The 16,298-nt window shown below is 35.8% G+C and overlaps 1 protein-coding gene across 5 annotated transcripts in view; it reads right to left on the reverse strand.

Moving 5' to 3' along the window:
- Window positions 1–16,298, reverse strand: part of LOC127855111 (histone deacetylase 4-like) — a 183,587-nt gene that overhangs the window by 66,609 nt on the left and 100,680 nt on the right. For all 5 annotated transcript variants that reach the window (XR_008037353.1, XM_052390479.1, XM_052390480.1 and 2 more), the window contains 2 exons: window positions 5,189–5,245; window positions 1,931–2,066 (listed from right to left, as the gene is read on the reverse strand). Coding sequence is in view for 4 of the 5 variants with exons in the window: in XM_052390479.1 (XP_052246439.1) it covers window positions 1,931–2,066; window positions 5,189–5,245 (193 nt within the window). In the remaining variant the exon portion in view is untranslated. The remainder of the gene's footprint in view (window positions 1–1,930; window positions 2,067–5,188; window positions 5,246–16,298) is intronic.

Below are 16,298 nucleotides of genomic sequence, written 5' to 3' on the forward strand. Positions count from 1 at the left end.
GCAAACAACTTCAGTGCCTTCAGCGCTTTGATTAAATTACTTACCACAAATGACACCATGAGAAGCGCCGTGTGTATCACCCTTCTCCTAGCCTCGAAGGTCAAGGTCACACTTTGACATCAGGTCAATTTCGGCAATACAGAAGCCCAGTTTTGACACACGTGGATTTTTTAATCAAAAATGGAATATACAGGCATCTGTGCCCTTTGAACACATCTTGTTTTAGATATCAGTTTGAAAGCATTTCAGTTTTTGTTTTACATTATAAGTCTGATTTTTCGTCTTACTGGCAAATAGTCCTTATACATACCCATACATTATCTATCTTTTATTAGGTATATTTATTTCAGCAGGGTTTCTGATGAGATAATGATGTTAATATACAGGCTGTTTAAATAAAATGAAATTAAGATCCTGGCTTCATCGGAATGGGTTTTACGAAAAAGAACTGCAATAAGCCTTTGCTAGCAAGTCTTCATAAGCAAAACAAGCATTTGTATGGTCTTAAACATAAAAATGAAACAAAAGATTAATAAATTCATTAAATTCACAAAGTAGATTTTCATGCAAAAGAAAATAGTAATTTGTAATTAACACAAATACAAGTAACACTATAATTATTTAAGTGTTTACTTTAAAGTAAGGATGAGGAAGTACATGTGTCTACATTGTAAGTAACATGAATGTATTTGTAATTAATGGGCATTCTAAAGTAATACAGACAATAACTATTCATACATACGCAAGAAATAGTCATTAACATGAATTTAATATTTACCTTAAGTCCCTTCCATAAGTTTACATGGTAAATATCTTACCCATGACCTTTCTGAAATGCCATAATCTCAAAGCTTTAAACCTATTTTCCTTTTTGCCCCCAAGAAAATTCATTAATGTTGGCTATTAATGGAAGTATTTGAGTGTAAAAAGTGTAAACATGATTAATTTCTTTGCGAAAATAGACATCATCGTGAAAGTCTCACTGTTTGGTAACAAGATTACTACATGGAATGTTCCTTAGCCGGTAGCGTGTCACGAATCTGTTCACATAAGTAGATTTAAACAGAAATTGTTACAGTTTCAATTCATTTATACCTTTCTGGTTGTCACCATGTCCATTCCAGCTGTTGGTGGAATTCTACAGAAATATACATGTCCAACAGTTAATCACTATTGTTGCTAAGTTACTACATGCCAAGCCCTATTCTTGCAAGCAACCACATATTTACCCCAACTGTCGCTAAGCAAACTCACGTCTATTTCCATTAATTACCAAATATCAATCCCTATCGATGCTAGATTACAAAATGTGTATCCCTATTGTTGCTTGATAACCACATGTCAATTCATTTTGCTGCTAGGTAACCAGATTTCAAACTTTTGGTTAATTGGTAACAAAATGTTGACCCTCTTGTTGCTAGGTAACATGTCAATCCTTGTTGTTGCTAGGTAATGTTATTGCTTGGTCATTATATGTCAAGCCTCTAGTAAACTAAGCAACATAATGCTGTTAGCTAGCCATATTTCAGCCCTGCAGTTGCTAGGTAACATATTGGTGCTTGGTAACTATATGTAAAAACCTTTTGTTGCTTGGCATTGTGTTGTTGTTTGGAAATCTTATGACTCATACCTTGTTGTTTCTAGGTGATTATATTATGTCTACCACTATTGTAGCTAGTAAACCCTGTGGGTACTAGGGAACATGTGTTGCTACCTTATATGTCAAACCCTCTTGTTGCTAGGTAAAATTGTGTTCCTAGGTAACATGTAAAACCAATTTGTTGCTAAGTAACCACACATCAACCTCTATCGTTGCTAGGTTACAACATGTCAAACCCTTTTGCTGCTAGGTAACATGATGTTGCTATGCAACAACCCCTGTTGTTGCCAGGATATTTGTTGTTGCTCTACAACTACGGACACTACTTACTCTCCTCCTCCTTGTTCTTATTCTTGATCTGCGACAGTCGACTCTTCTCCAGAAGTTCCTTCTCCAGCCGCTGTCGCTCCTCCAGCTTCTGTTGCTCTGCCAGGAACTCCTGGTGCTTTTGCATCATCACCAGTTTCTATGAAAACAACACACACAGGTTACAAGGCACTGTTGTGGGCTATCACAAATCACAGAGTTGCCTATTACAGGTTTGTGTGTTGCCTTGTTGTCAGTGAGATTTGAAACATCACTAATATCATTTTTACACAAGAGGGCTCAATGGTAGTATTTTCTGACATAAAATTAAGACTCAACTAAAAAAATCTCAGTTATCTTGACCTTTTTTTACTGACTCACAAACCTTGCACATGGGGTTTGTAGGAAGTCATAATCAAAGCCCATTTTCACAGAGACAGGCTAAAAAACGGTACAATCAGATTGAAAATAGTTAAGGGTAGAACAGAGTCAGGTCACACTTCCTGCCCAGGTAAAAAAAAAGAAAACATTTCCTATTTTAACATGTGCTTTCAAGTCATTATATACCATGTCGTAATTTATAAAAGATCCTTTGACATTATAAACACACTGAAATTATCATTTAAAACAATCATCATGAACTAAAAAACAATAATAATAAATGTTAAGAATTCCATATGAAACTATTCTATCATATTTACAAATGTGAAACTCATTCAACTTGTTTGCACTAAACCCTAGAAAATTTAAAATAACTTAGGTAATTATCATGGATACAGACTTGCTTGATTGACAAAAAATATTCCTATAATTTAGGTCAAAGCAATTTAAAATGGGTTTGTCAGGAAGAGGAAACTAAGGCATGTTTGCCTCAGGTAGTTTAATCGCCAAAATTTATGTCATTGACACCTAGACATGATAATGAAATTCAATTTATCTGAACAAAGGCTAAATTTCTGGAAGAAAAAAATATTGTACATCAATTAAGTGTAATGGCCTGGCTTTTTACTTTGTGTCACATTTTATATTGTTCAACTAGCACAAAAATCAATGGCTAAGTACTCAGTGATCTACAACCAGGGATCTGTCATTGGCAGATCCACTTCTAAGAAATAATGCTTTACTTATTGATTTCAATACATGAAACTTACACTGTGGAAAAATAACAATAATCTTCTTTGATTGAGTGAAAAATATTACTGGAGCAGATCAGATTTCAAACGTTCTTAGAAAATAGTTAAACATTCTACCTATAGCAATTAACAGTATCTATTTATAGGGATGTTAATATAGGCCAAATTCCAATACTTGAACAGCCTCATGAAAAAGATCATGTTTTATTGAGCATTGAAGCTTTCTGCCTGATCTTTTCTTCAAGCAGTTTAAGTCTTTTATTCTTGCTCTGTGTGATTTATTGTACACCTTTTTTATGTGAATTATCAAGGCATGAGTATACCCCCTTACAGTTTTTGTTTTCAACTCCTTCAATCTAAATCTATAAAAGATAAAAGTGAACAAAACCCAATAAAACAGTGATTTTGTAAGAGTTTAGACATCAAAATGCTGAAATACTTGAAAAAAATTTTTTATTGATAGCTAATGTCAATAAACAATCACATAATCAAACAATTTCTCAAAACTTAAAAGGAACGTGCAAAGGTACATGTACACAATGTAAACATGCATACATAAAGACCTTCAAAAGACGCCGACAAACAGTAGTGTATCTCATGATATTATTATTATTTGTAATTATGCATTCATGTACCATGTGAATTAACATTAATAGTTAGCGAGATTAATGACTGTATGACTGTTATAATTATGTATTAATTTTGGTGTTGGTTTTTCGGTTAATGTACAAGCTCCTGTGTGGTCCATTTATACTTACAGTTATTTTTCAACAAACAGTTCACATAAAATTTAAAATGTGAAATAAATTGTGAACAAAACAAGAGCTGTCAATTAACATTTTAGGTAAGTCACATACAAACAAGGGCTGTTTGTAAAACATGCATGCCCCCCATATGGGCTGTCAGTTGTAGTGGCAACCATTGTGTGAAAACCTTTTTTGTCACTGTGACCTTGACCTTTGACCTAGTGACCTGAAAATCCATAGGGGTCATCTGCTGGTCATGATCAATGTACCTATGAAGTTTCATGATCCTAAGTGTAAGCATTCTTGAGTTATCATACGGAAACCATTTAACTATTTCGAGTCACTGTGACCTTGACCTTTGACCTATTGACCTGAAAATCAATAGGGGTCATCTGCCAGTCATGATCAATGTTCCTGTGAAGTTTCATGATCCTAGGCTTAAGCATTCTTGAGATATCATCCGGAAACCATTTTACTGTTTTGAGTCACTGTGACCTTGACCTTTGACCTAGTGACCTGAAAATCAATAGAGGTCATTTGCCAGTCATGATCAATGTACCTATGAAGTTTCATGATCCTAGGTGTAAACATTCTTGAGTTATCATCAGGAAAAACCATTTTACTATTTCAAGTCATTGTGACCTTGACCTTTGACCTAGTGGACGGACCGACGGACGGACCGACCGACCAACGGACCGACCGACCGACATGTGCAAAACAATATACCCCTTCTTCTTCGAAGGGGGGCATAAAAAGCATAAGACATATTTAATGATGACAATCTGCAGTAGTTTTAGAGGTACATGTAAACATTATCAAGAATTGTGGTCAATTACCACATGCTTTTATGTCAGTCACTGTCCAGTTATGTATAGAATTGTTTAACAAACAGCCTAACATATGATTTCAAAGTGCATTTTTTTTATAATATTGCAAATTAAGTTATGGAAATGTCTATTTAAACTCATGGGGATTCAAGATGCAATTGTTAAGGAGAAGGGGTTTCCACACTAAACACAACACAAACATTTTGCACCCACAAATACATTTTGAACCACAAACCCCCAAGAGCGCTCGCCCCTCCTTACTTTCTGGCATGACCATCTGTAAAAAGGGCTATGCAAGAGGAGTTTTATTTTGGAGAGAATTGAAATGGGCCTTGCTGGGAAATCAGGCTTAATGCCTTCCCAGATAAGCGTGTGCAGTCCAGATATGACAATCAGCGACAACTCTTTCCGCTTTAATCGAACATTTAATTTAAATGAAGTCTTAATTAGCGAAAATACAGTTTAGGTGGAAAGTGTTGTCCCTTATTAGCCTGTATTGATTGCACAATGCAAATCTTGGACGACACTTAATGCACATACATTAAGCCCCATTTTCCCAGAGCAAGGTAAAAATACCTTAAAGTGTTCCTGGGCCTGCCGTTCATGCTCCCTAGCTAACTGCTCATGTTGAAACTACAAGTACAAACATAAGTCGTTATAATACAAGCCTTGGAGCCCAAGTACAAACACATGTCGTTATAATACAAGCCTTGGAGCCCAAGTACAAACACATGTAATTATAATACAAGCCTTGGAGCCCAAGTACAAACACATGTCGTTATAATACAAGCCTTGGAGCCCAAGTAAAAACACATGTAATTATAATACAAGCCTTGGAGCCCAAGTACAAACACATGTAATTATAATACAAGCCTTGCATCCCAAGTACAAACACATGTCGTTATAATACAAGCCTTGGAGCCCAAGTACAAACACATGTAATTATAATACAAGCCTTGGAGCCCAAGTACAAACACATGTCGTTATAATACAAGCCTTGGAGCCCAAGTACAAACACATGTAATTATAATACAAGCCTTGGAGCCCAAGTACAAACACATATGGTTATAATACAAGCCTTGCATCCCAAGTACAAACACATGTAATTATAATACAAGCCTTGGAGCCCAAGTACAAACACATGTCATTATAATACAAGCCTTAGAGCCCAAGTACAAACACATGTAATTATAATACAAGCCTTGGAGCCCAAGTACAAACACATGTCATTATAATACAAGCCTTAGAGCCCAAGTACAAACACATGTCATTATAATACAAGCCTTGGAGCCCAAGTACAAACACATGTCATTATAATACAAGCCTTGTAGCCCAAGTACAAACACATGTCATTATAATACAAGCCTTGGAGCCCAAGTAAAAACACATGTTATTATAATACAAGCCTTGGAGCCCAAGTACAAACACATGTAATTATAATACAAGCCTTGGAGCCCAAGTACAAACACATGTTGTTATAATATAAGCCTTGGAGCCCAAGTACAAACACATGTAATTATAATACAAGCCTTGGAGCCCAAGTACAAACACATGTCAGCTTTGGAGCCCAAGTACAAACACATGTCAGCTTTGGAGCCCAAGTACAAACACATGTCATTATAATACAAGCCTTGCATCCATAGTACCAACACATGTGATTATAATACAAGCCTTGGAGCCCAAGTACAAACACATGTCGTTATAATACAAGCCTTGGAGCCCAAGTACAAACACATGGCGGTATAATACAAGCTTTGGAGCCCAAGTACAAACACATGTCATTATAATACAAGCCTTGGAGCCCAAGTACAAACACATGTCGGTATAATACAAGCTTTGGAGCCAAAGTACAAACACATGTCTTTATAATACAAGCTTTGGAGCCCAAGTATAAACACAATTTGTCACTATAATACAAGCCTTGGAGCCCAAGTACAAACACATGTCGTTATAATACAAGCCTTGGAGCCTCTTACTCAAAGAAACACACCCAGTATTTTTTCACAGAGTGTGCCAGGCCTCCAGTCCTGGTTGGGGTGGGTCTTAGTATTGGTAGTCCCCCCCCCCTACGCACATGTTGCTTGGTGGTTTATTTTGGTTCTTTGAATAAATATTTATTGCAACTAAACTGCTTTAATTTACATACTTTCAATCCACTTTCTCTATTTTTTTATGCATTTATTTTAATGCAATTTTTTTAACATAATCAGATTATATTTCAGTCTTACATGTTCTTAGCTAACACGTCTATATTTAATTACAGAACATACTTTGTTGGTACAGACACACTTTTCATGCCTGGAACGTGACATTGTAAAGGACAGCAAATATCTTGCACACTTATGGAAAAAAGGTTTCACATGGAAGCTATAAGAGGTATTAATGGTGTACACTGCTGCTGAGAACAAGTGTGAAATTATAACATGGCTGCTGAAAAGTGGTGTAAATAAATACTATACATGGGCATGGTGAAGTACACTGGATACTGTTTAATTATGGAAAGAGTTAATATATCATCTTTATATTGTAAGGTAGACCTATAATATGCATTAATGAGCTTGTGTTATATAAAATGGATTTTGTATTTCCCCCAAAGCATTAAGCCTGGTTTTGGGTGTGGTTGTAATCTAGAACAATCTAGTACAATCTAGTACAATCTAAATCTCATACTTGAAAAAAATATATACTTGTAACAGCATGAAGAATAAGAGAATCAAAATATTTTTACATCAGAAAATAAACAACATTATGAATCAGAACACCTTATCATTCTTTTCCCATAACCATTGATGAATAAAAAGTAAAACAAGAAACCCCCAGTGCAGGGCCAAATGTTAACCTTAGGGCATCATTTGAAAAAAACAGAACCACCATAGGAATTGTCATACACCAAATATTAAACCCCTGACCCTCCATGTGTTAGAGATTTACAAGTTATTAACTATTTACATGTAAGTACAGTGTTAGAGATTGCATATGTGATTAACAATTTTTACATGTTAGTCTACACAAATCAGGTGAAACCTGGGATGTTGAAAGTTTTGATCCCAAGGGACTGATTTGAAAAAAAACATAGTAGAGAGTAGAGGACCACTAGTTGATGTTGCACAATAAATAGAAGACCACTAGATGATGTTACACACCAAAAAGAGGACCACTAGATGTTGTCAAACACCAAAAGGAGGACCACTAGATGATGTTACATGCCAAATAGAAGACCACTAGATGATGTTACACACCAAAAAGAGGACCACTAGATGTTGTCAAACACCAAAAGGAGGACCACTAGATGATGTTACATGCCAAATAGAAGACCACTAGATGATGTTACACACCAAAAAGAGGACCACTAGATGTTGTCAAACACCAAAAGGAGGACCACTAGATGATGTTACATGCCAAATAGAAGACCACTAGATGATGTTAAACACAAAATAGAGGACCACTAGTTGATGTTAAATACCAAATAGAGGACCACTAGATGATGTTAATAGAGGACCACTAGATGATGTTAAACATCAAATAGAGGACCACTAGATTATGTTACACACCAAAAAGAGGACAACCAAATGATGTTACACACCAAATAGAGGACCACTAGATGATGTTACATAGATACATACAATAGATCAGTGCTCAAGCTAGGCCTAAAAAAACAATGTTTTTATTTATTTTTTGAGACGTATTATAATTTATTTATCTTGTATAACATTGATATTTATTTATTACTCATTGTAGATATTTTATTTACCAAACATGGTGAAAGCCCGTCGGCCATTGCTGACAAACAAATAAAAAGGCCGACGGTGAAATGCAAGTTCGGACTTTAAACTGTCCGGTAATTTTTGGTTAAAAAAATTGTAACCCTCTTGCAGTTTTAACAACAACATTATATCGTGGTTACCACATTATGATATTTCTATATATAAAATGTTCATTTTCGCCAAATTTTGTAAGTCAGTAGTACATTGCAACATTGAAAAATTCAGAGAATTATTCCAAACGTAAATAATTTTGCATGGTTGCGTCGCGAAAGTACTCGCACATTTACAATTTTTCATTTTGTTGCAAGCATGTTGTAAATATCCCAAGATGGCGGACAATAAAAAGAAAATTAAATTGCTCAGTGAAAATGACAATTAAAAATCAAATTATCGATGGACATCATATAATAAGCATGGATTAATCCAAAGCATTTGTGTTTGAATGATGGATAATATGTTTTAGATACAATTAACACATTGTCATTAGAAATATGTGAATGTCACAGAATAAGTGTTAATAATAATAATAATTTGGGGTTCATTCTACTCGCAAAAAGAAATCTAAGAAGATAATCGTTCCAAAATGACAAACATGATCAGATTTATATGTTTGTGGATCTGTGTAAAATTCATGTTCATATTCTGCTTTATTATGTTTGTCACTCTATACAGTTTACTGTCATGGCATGTTAGTAAAATGGAAAGTAATAGAAGGTAAACGTATTTAATATTTACTAATAAATCTGTGTTAAATACATCAATAAAACCCAATTATGTATGTTTATATGTGTAAATATTTTTCCCAAACTGAAAAAAACACTTAATTTATTTCTTCGAATCAAGCTGTTCACACTATTTTTGCCCTTTCATAAATCAAACACATGTTTACAATTACTTTTTGAATTTACTATGCAATGTCCCACCAGGATTAAACACTTAAAATTGAGGCCTGTGAAATTAACAACTGGCCTGTTAATTATTTCTCCTCGTAGGCCAGTCTGGCCTGTTAATTGTGACAGTCTTTCGCCATGTCTGATTTACATGGTTTAATAATAATGTAAATAATATATTCTCACAATTATTAATAATATAAAATTGAATATCAAACAAGGAGCATTCCGGAAATGACTGCACGCTCGAATTGTCTTTTTTACAAAATACTGCGCTCTAAATGTGCCCATTTGACAAAATAGACCCCCCCCCCGCCCCTTTCAAATCCTAACGTGAGCACTAACAAGATGATGTTACATAGAGGACTACTAGCAGTGCTCCAGCTAGGCTTAAATAGAAGGGCGCCCCGCCCTGCCCTTCATAAACCCTGCCCTGCCCTTCCAAGGCCCCGCCCTGCTCTTTTATTTGTTATTTTTTTTATTTTTTTTTGACATATGATAATTTATAAATCTCTTATTACATTGTAATTAATTTATTTCTCCTTGTAGACATTTTATTTGCCTGGTTTAATAATAATGGGAAATAATGGGAATAATATATTTTTAACAATTATTAATAAAAATACTGCGTGTCAAAAGTGCTCTTTTGACAAAATAGCCCCCCCCCCCCCCTGCCCTTTTCAAATCCTAGCTGAAGCACTGTACTAGATGAAGTTACACACCAAATATTAAACGGCCTTAATCTTGATGTTCAGAAAAGAGGACTAAGTTGAAACAAGAGGCCCATGAGGGCCTGAATCGCTCTACTGCTATAAACAGAGTCACTGTGACCTTGACCTTTGACCTAGTGACCTGAAAATCAATAGGATTCGAGTCCTCATTAATATAAAGACACTGGACAAGTTTGAAAAGAATCATATGAAAACTGTGGACTTAATCGGATAAACAAGAATAAGTAACCATTTTACTATTTCGAGTCACTGTGACTTTGACCTTTGACCTAGTGACCTGAAAATAATTAGAGGTCATCAACCAGTCGTGATCAATGTACCTATGAAGTTTCATGATCCTAGGCCTAAGCATTCTTGAGTAAGCATCTGGAAACCATTTTACTATTTCGAGTCACTGTGACCTTGACCTTTGACCCAGTGACCTGAAAATCAATAGGGTTCGAGTCCTCATTAATATAAAGACACTGAACAAGTTTGAAAAGAATTGGATGAAAACTGTGAACTTAATCAGATAAACAAGAAAAAGTAACCATTTTACTATTTCGAGTCACTGTGACCTTGACCTTTGACCTAGTGACCTGAAAATCAATAGGGGTCATCAGCCAGTCGTGATCAATGTACCTATGAAGTTTCATGATCCTAGGCCTAAGCATTCTTGAGTTATCATCCGGAAACCATTTTACTATTTCGAGTCACTGTGGCCTTCACCTTTGACCCAGTGACATGAAAATCAATAGGGTTCGAGTCCTCATTAATCTTTGGCAGAAGAGCTAATTATTATCTTTTGCTCTAGTGACCTACATTTAATTCAACAGCCTGGAATGATTTGAATTAAGAGTTATCAGAGGAATTACTGTCGATAAAAAATCTGCCCACTGACACAGAGGACCCACATTAATATCATAAAAGATCCCAATCAGCAATATGTGCTCAGGAGAGCTAAGAAAAACAAGGGCTGTTTGTAAAACATGCATGCCCCCCATATAGGCTCTACGTTGTAGTGACAGCCATTGAGTGAATATGTTTTTTGTCACTGTGACCTTGACCTTTGATCTAGTGACCTGAAAATCAATAGGGGTCATCTGCGAGTCCTGATCAATCTACCTATCAAGTTTCATGATCCTAGGCATATGCGTTCTTCAGTTATCATACGGAAACCATGTAACTATTTCGGGTCACCATGACCTTGACCTTTGACCTAGTGACCTCAAAATCAATAGGGGTCATCTGCGAGTCATGATCAATGTACCTATGAAGTTTCATGATCCTAGGCATAAGCGTTCTTGAGTTATCATCCGGAAACCATTTTACTATTTCGGGTCACCATGACCTTGACCTTTGACCTAGTGACCTCAAAATCAATAGGGGTCATCTGCCAGTCATGATCAATGTACCTATGAAGTTTCATGATCCTAGGCATAAGCGTTATTGAGTTATCATCTGGAAACCATTTTACTATTTCGGGTCACCCTGACCTTGACCTTTGACCTAGTGACCTGAAAATCAATAGGGGTCATCTGCCAGTCATTATCAATCTACCTATCAAGTTTCATGATCCTAGGCATTAGCGTTCTTGAGTTATCATCCGGACACCATTTTACTATTTCGGGTCACCGTGACCTTAACCTTTGACCTAGTGACCTGAAAATCAATAGGGGTCATCTGCCAGTCATTACTAATCTACCTATGAAGTTTCATGATTCTAAGCATAAGCGTTCTTGAGTTATCATCCGGAAACCATTTTACTATTTCGGGTCACCGTGACCTTGACCTTTGACCTAGTGACCTGAAAATCAATAGGGGTCATCTGCCAGTCATTATCAATCTACCTATGAAGTTTCATGATTCTAGGCATAAGCATTCTTGAGTTATCATCCGGAAACCATTTTACTATTTCGGGTCACCGTGACCTTGACCTTTGACCTAGTGACCTGAAAATCAATAATGGGTCATCTGCCAGTCATTATCAATCTAACTATCAAGTTTCATGATTCTAGGCATAAGCGTTCTTGAGTTATCATCCGGAAACCATTTTACTATTTCGGGTCACCGTGACCTTGACCTTTGACCTTGTGACCTCAAAATCAATAGGGGTCATCTGCGAGTCATGATCAATGTTCCTATGAAGTTTCATAATCCTAGGCCCAAGCGTTCTTGAGTTATCATCCGGAAACCACCTGGTGGACCGACCGATAGACCGACAGACCAGCCGACATGAGCAAAGCAATATACCCCCTCTTCTTCGAAGGGGGGGATAAAAAACAAGAGAAACATTGTAAAATGCCAACAATTTGAAACTGCGTTGTTTAATATAAATTGAATGTAAGACAACATAAAAAGTTATTTTTACCATTGATCTGATAGGTGACTATCTTAATCACTGTGTATTAATTTACAACTATATAGCGCTGTAAGGCAAACATTTATCAGTACAATAATGATTGTAACAAGGCCTTGGAGGAATTGACGTCACACCGAAATGTAATCTGACCCAGATTTTGCCAGGATTCAATTTTAAAGAAGCATAACCATGTAAGATACTGATATGGTAGTTGAAGAATTCATTCAAGTTTTTTTACATTTAAATGATGTAAAATCTTTTACACATGTCGCCATGATATTTTTTGTGTTTTAGTTTTTCCACAAATGACTAGTTCATGGACATGTGCATTTATGAATATGTGTCAATCATCATAGGATGTGTTTGTAACACCTGTAGGCGATAAAACGCAGTTGGCAAAGAGAGTCACTTGCAGAGGTGTGCCCTTTTTATAACATGCCAATCAATGAGTCCATTTTAATGAGGTCATAGTAACTGGCCATACTAATTGCATGCCAATTTACAGGTCCATTGTTATTAATTGATAAAAAAAAAAAGATTATCCGGACTAATTAAATGACCATTAAACAAGTCTCGAAACACTAAAGCCAATTTCCAATTATTACAAAATCTGAACATAATGTTTGTTATAATAAGTATGATTTTGAATTTGTTTAACGTTTTTCATACAAAAATAAATATATTAAAATCAAATAGGAAACATTCATTAAAAAAAAAGCATCAGTATTATGTCAAAGAGGTTCTTAAGTTTGTTGTTTAGTGTATAGAAAAACACAATACACACACAAGGCATGAAGAATTTAACAATTTGAGATTATCTTAACTACTTTACATAAAAGAAGTAAACAGTATCCTTAGAGCTTTACTGCATTAAAGTTTTACAGGAAATGTCAAAGGTCGGCTAAAGTCACAGTGAAATGTATCTCCTATAGTCACAGTGTAATGTATCCCCCTATGTGTAGTAGCTGGATTTATACTGATCAAGCGAAAGATTCAAACACAGGATGTTGCATGGATTACAGTGGGTTTTTTTCACCAATTTGGAAATAGAGCCGGGTCCCTTTGGATTGGGAAAATTTGCGGCGTTTTGACAAAAATTGGGAAATTAGTATTGTTGTTGTTTTGCTAAACAATCCTTCAAAATTGAGAATACAAGACAGTACTTTCATTATTTTTCAACATTTAACAAGGTTGAACTTATTTTAAGTTCAAATATCTTGTTCATTTAAATGTTATTTGCTCCCTGTTTGGTCTCTCCAGATTCTGACTGTTAAAGCGCCTCAACAAATAAATGTACTGGCCACCTCACAGCACTTAAAATTTTCTCACCCTTTATAAACACTGTAACCTGCCCCATATGTCTTACAATTTCCACTTTGAGTGCACAGAGACCCTGTTGTCCATCAAGTATTTAAGTATCAAATACTAAGGAGAAATATACCTCCACAATTTAAACATTTTACCAACTTCAAAGCTTCACAAAAATCAATTTAAGTACGCCATTATGTATAAGCTCGGGGTTCATTGATTTCACTAAAGAAATGAAAACAATGTTTCACATAAAATAATATTAAATAAGGTCTACAGTTTCATACAGATAATACCATAATCCAGTTTCAGTACTAAGAGTTTAGTGCGGTTTCCTAGTACAGAAACTGGTTCAAAACTACTTACAACCTCAGGTTACAGACAACCAAAGATACACAAGTTATAAGCTAGTTACTAATTTAGAGACATAGTTCTTTCCAACCAATAACAGAGATATTACTAAGACAACTGTGATTTTTCACCATTTTTGCCACGGTCATTTGGAATGGATAACAAGAAGGCCTTGATGGCCCTGTATCGCTCCACTGCTGAAAAAAAGGCTGAAACAAATATTCTTGGCATGTGCAAATACTTAAATATAGGCCCTGTTTAAGCACATGTACACTTTTGTGACCCCCTGGGCTGGGTCAAACTTAACCCCAGGGGCATAATTTGAGCAAACTTTGTAGAGGACTACTATATCTCACTACATACAAAATGTGGTAGCCCTAAGTTCTAGAGTAAAGGACAAGAATATTTTTAAAGTTTTCACAAAATAAGCAAGATATAAGCATATATAAAGTTCATTTTTTCTGACCCGCGGGTCAGGGTCAAATTTAACCCAAAGGGCATAATTTGAACAAACTTGGCAGAGGACTATAATATGTTACTGCATTACAAATTTGGTAGCCATAGTCCGAATTTGCGACAAGAAGATTTTTTAAGATTTCACAAAATAGGCGCTTTATAAGTATTTATTCAATTTAGTGACCCCCAGGGGCAGGGTCAAAGTTGACCCCAGAGGCATTATTTGAACAAATTTGGTAGAAGTTTATTAGATGTCACTACATACCAAATTTGGTAGCCCTAGGCACAATGGTTTATGTTATGGACAGAAAGATTTTTCAAGTGTTCACAAAATACTGTAAAACCATTAAATTTCGTGTGGTACTAATTTTCGTGGATTTCGTTGGTCCGCTGAACCACAAATTTAAGTACCAACAATTATTTATACATTTTAAATCCGAAATCGGTCATTTCCGAATTTCATTTTCGTCTTCAGCGATTGGTCTCTTTTACATGACGTCGTAAAATTAACAGTTTGCAGATTCAACACATATTCAACACATATGTCAATTAGTGCCAATTAAAGTTAAAAGAAACACAATGGTTTTCACACGTGTCTTTTGGGGACCTTATTTCTCAATTGTTATTACTAGGAGACCGATTGCGCTGAGAATTGCAAATATTGCCAAAACAAGATTGATGGCAATCAGCGAGCGGGGACCCACAAGAGCGCCGCTTTAATGCTCTTATCAACAATAGCGGCAACACTTTCATGCTTCAGTGCACATTAACCTCAAGTCTTGCTGTCAACACAGATTAGCAGATTATGCTTCGTTATTACTCTGGTTGTTTTAATAAAAGTTTAATTATTATGACGGTCAGTCTTCCCCGAAAATTTGAAATCCACTAAAACACGTGTCAACGAATTAGTTGTTTTCTGTTAAACCACGAAATTTCAAACAGATTTCTATATGTTTACAGTATGCCCCATATAAGGGTATGTTCAGTTTTGTGACCCCCCAGGCAGGGTCAAATTTGACCCAGGGGGCATAATTTGAACAAACTTGGTAGAGAACTATTAGATGTCACTACATAGCAAATTTGGTACCCCTTTGCCTTATGGTTAAGGACAGGAGATTTTTAAAGTTTTCAGAAAATAGTCACTATATAAGCATATAATCGATTTTGTGGCCCCTAGGGCAGGGTAAATATGACCCATGGGATAATTTGAACAAACTAAGTAGAGGACTATACAATGTCACTACATACCAAATTGTGTAGCCCTAGGCCTAATGGTTATGGACAAGATTTTTTTTTAAAGTTTTCACAAAATAGGCATTATATAAGCATATGTTCAATTTTGTGACCCCCTGGGAAGGGTCAAATTTGACCCCAGGGATAAATTTGAACAAATTTGGTAGAGGACTATGAGATGTCACTACATACCAAATTTTATAGCCCTCGGCCGGATGGTTATGGACAAAAAGATTTTTGAAGTTTTCACAAAAGAGGCATTATATAAGCATATGTTCAATTTTGTGACCCCCGGGAAAGGGTCAAATTTGACCCCAGGGATAAAATTTGAACAAATTTGGGAGAGGACTATAAGATGTCACTAAATACCAAATTTGATAGCCCTAGGCCTGATGGTTATAGACAGAATTATTTTTAAAGTTTTCACAAAATAGGCCTTATACAAGCATATGTTCAATTTTGTGACCCTCCGGGGCAGTGTCAAATTTGACCCCAGGGGCATAATTTGAACCAACTTGGTAGAAAACTGTAAAAGTCACTACATACCAAATTTGGTAGCCCTAAGCCCAATGGTTATGGACAGGAAGATTTTTAAAGTTTTCACAAAATAAG

Source organism: Dreissena polymorpha, chromosome 13, assembly GCF_020536995.1.
Source record: "Dreissena polymorpha isolate Duluth1 chromosome 13, UMN_Dpol_1.0, whole genome shotgun sequence".
Taxonomy (NCBI): Eukaryota; Metazoa; Mollusca; class Bivalvia; order Myida; family Dreissenidae; genus Dreissena; species Dreissena polymorpha.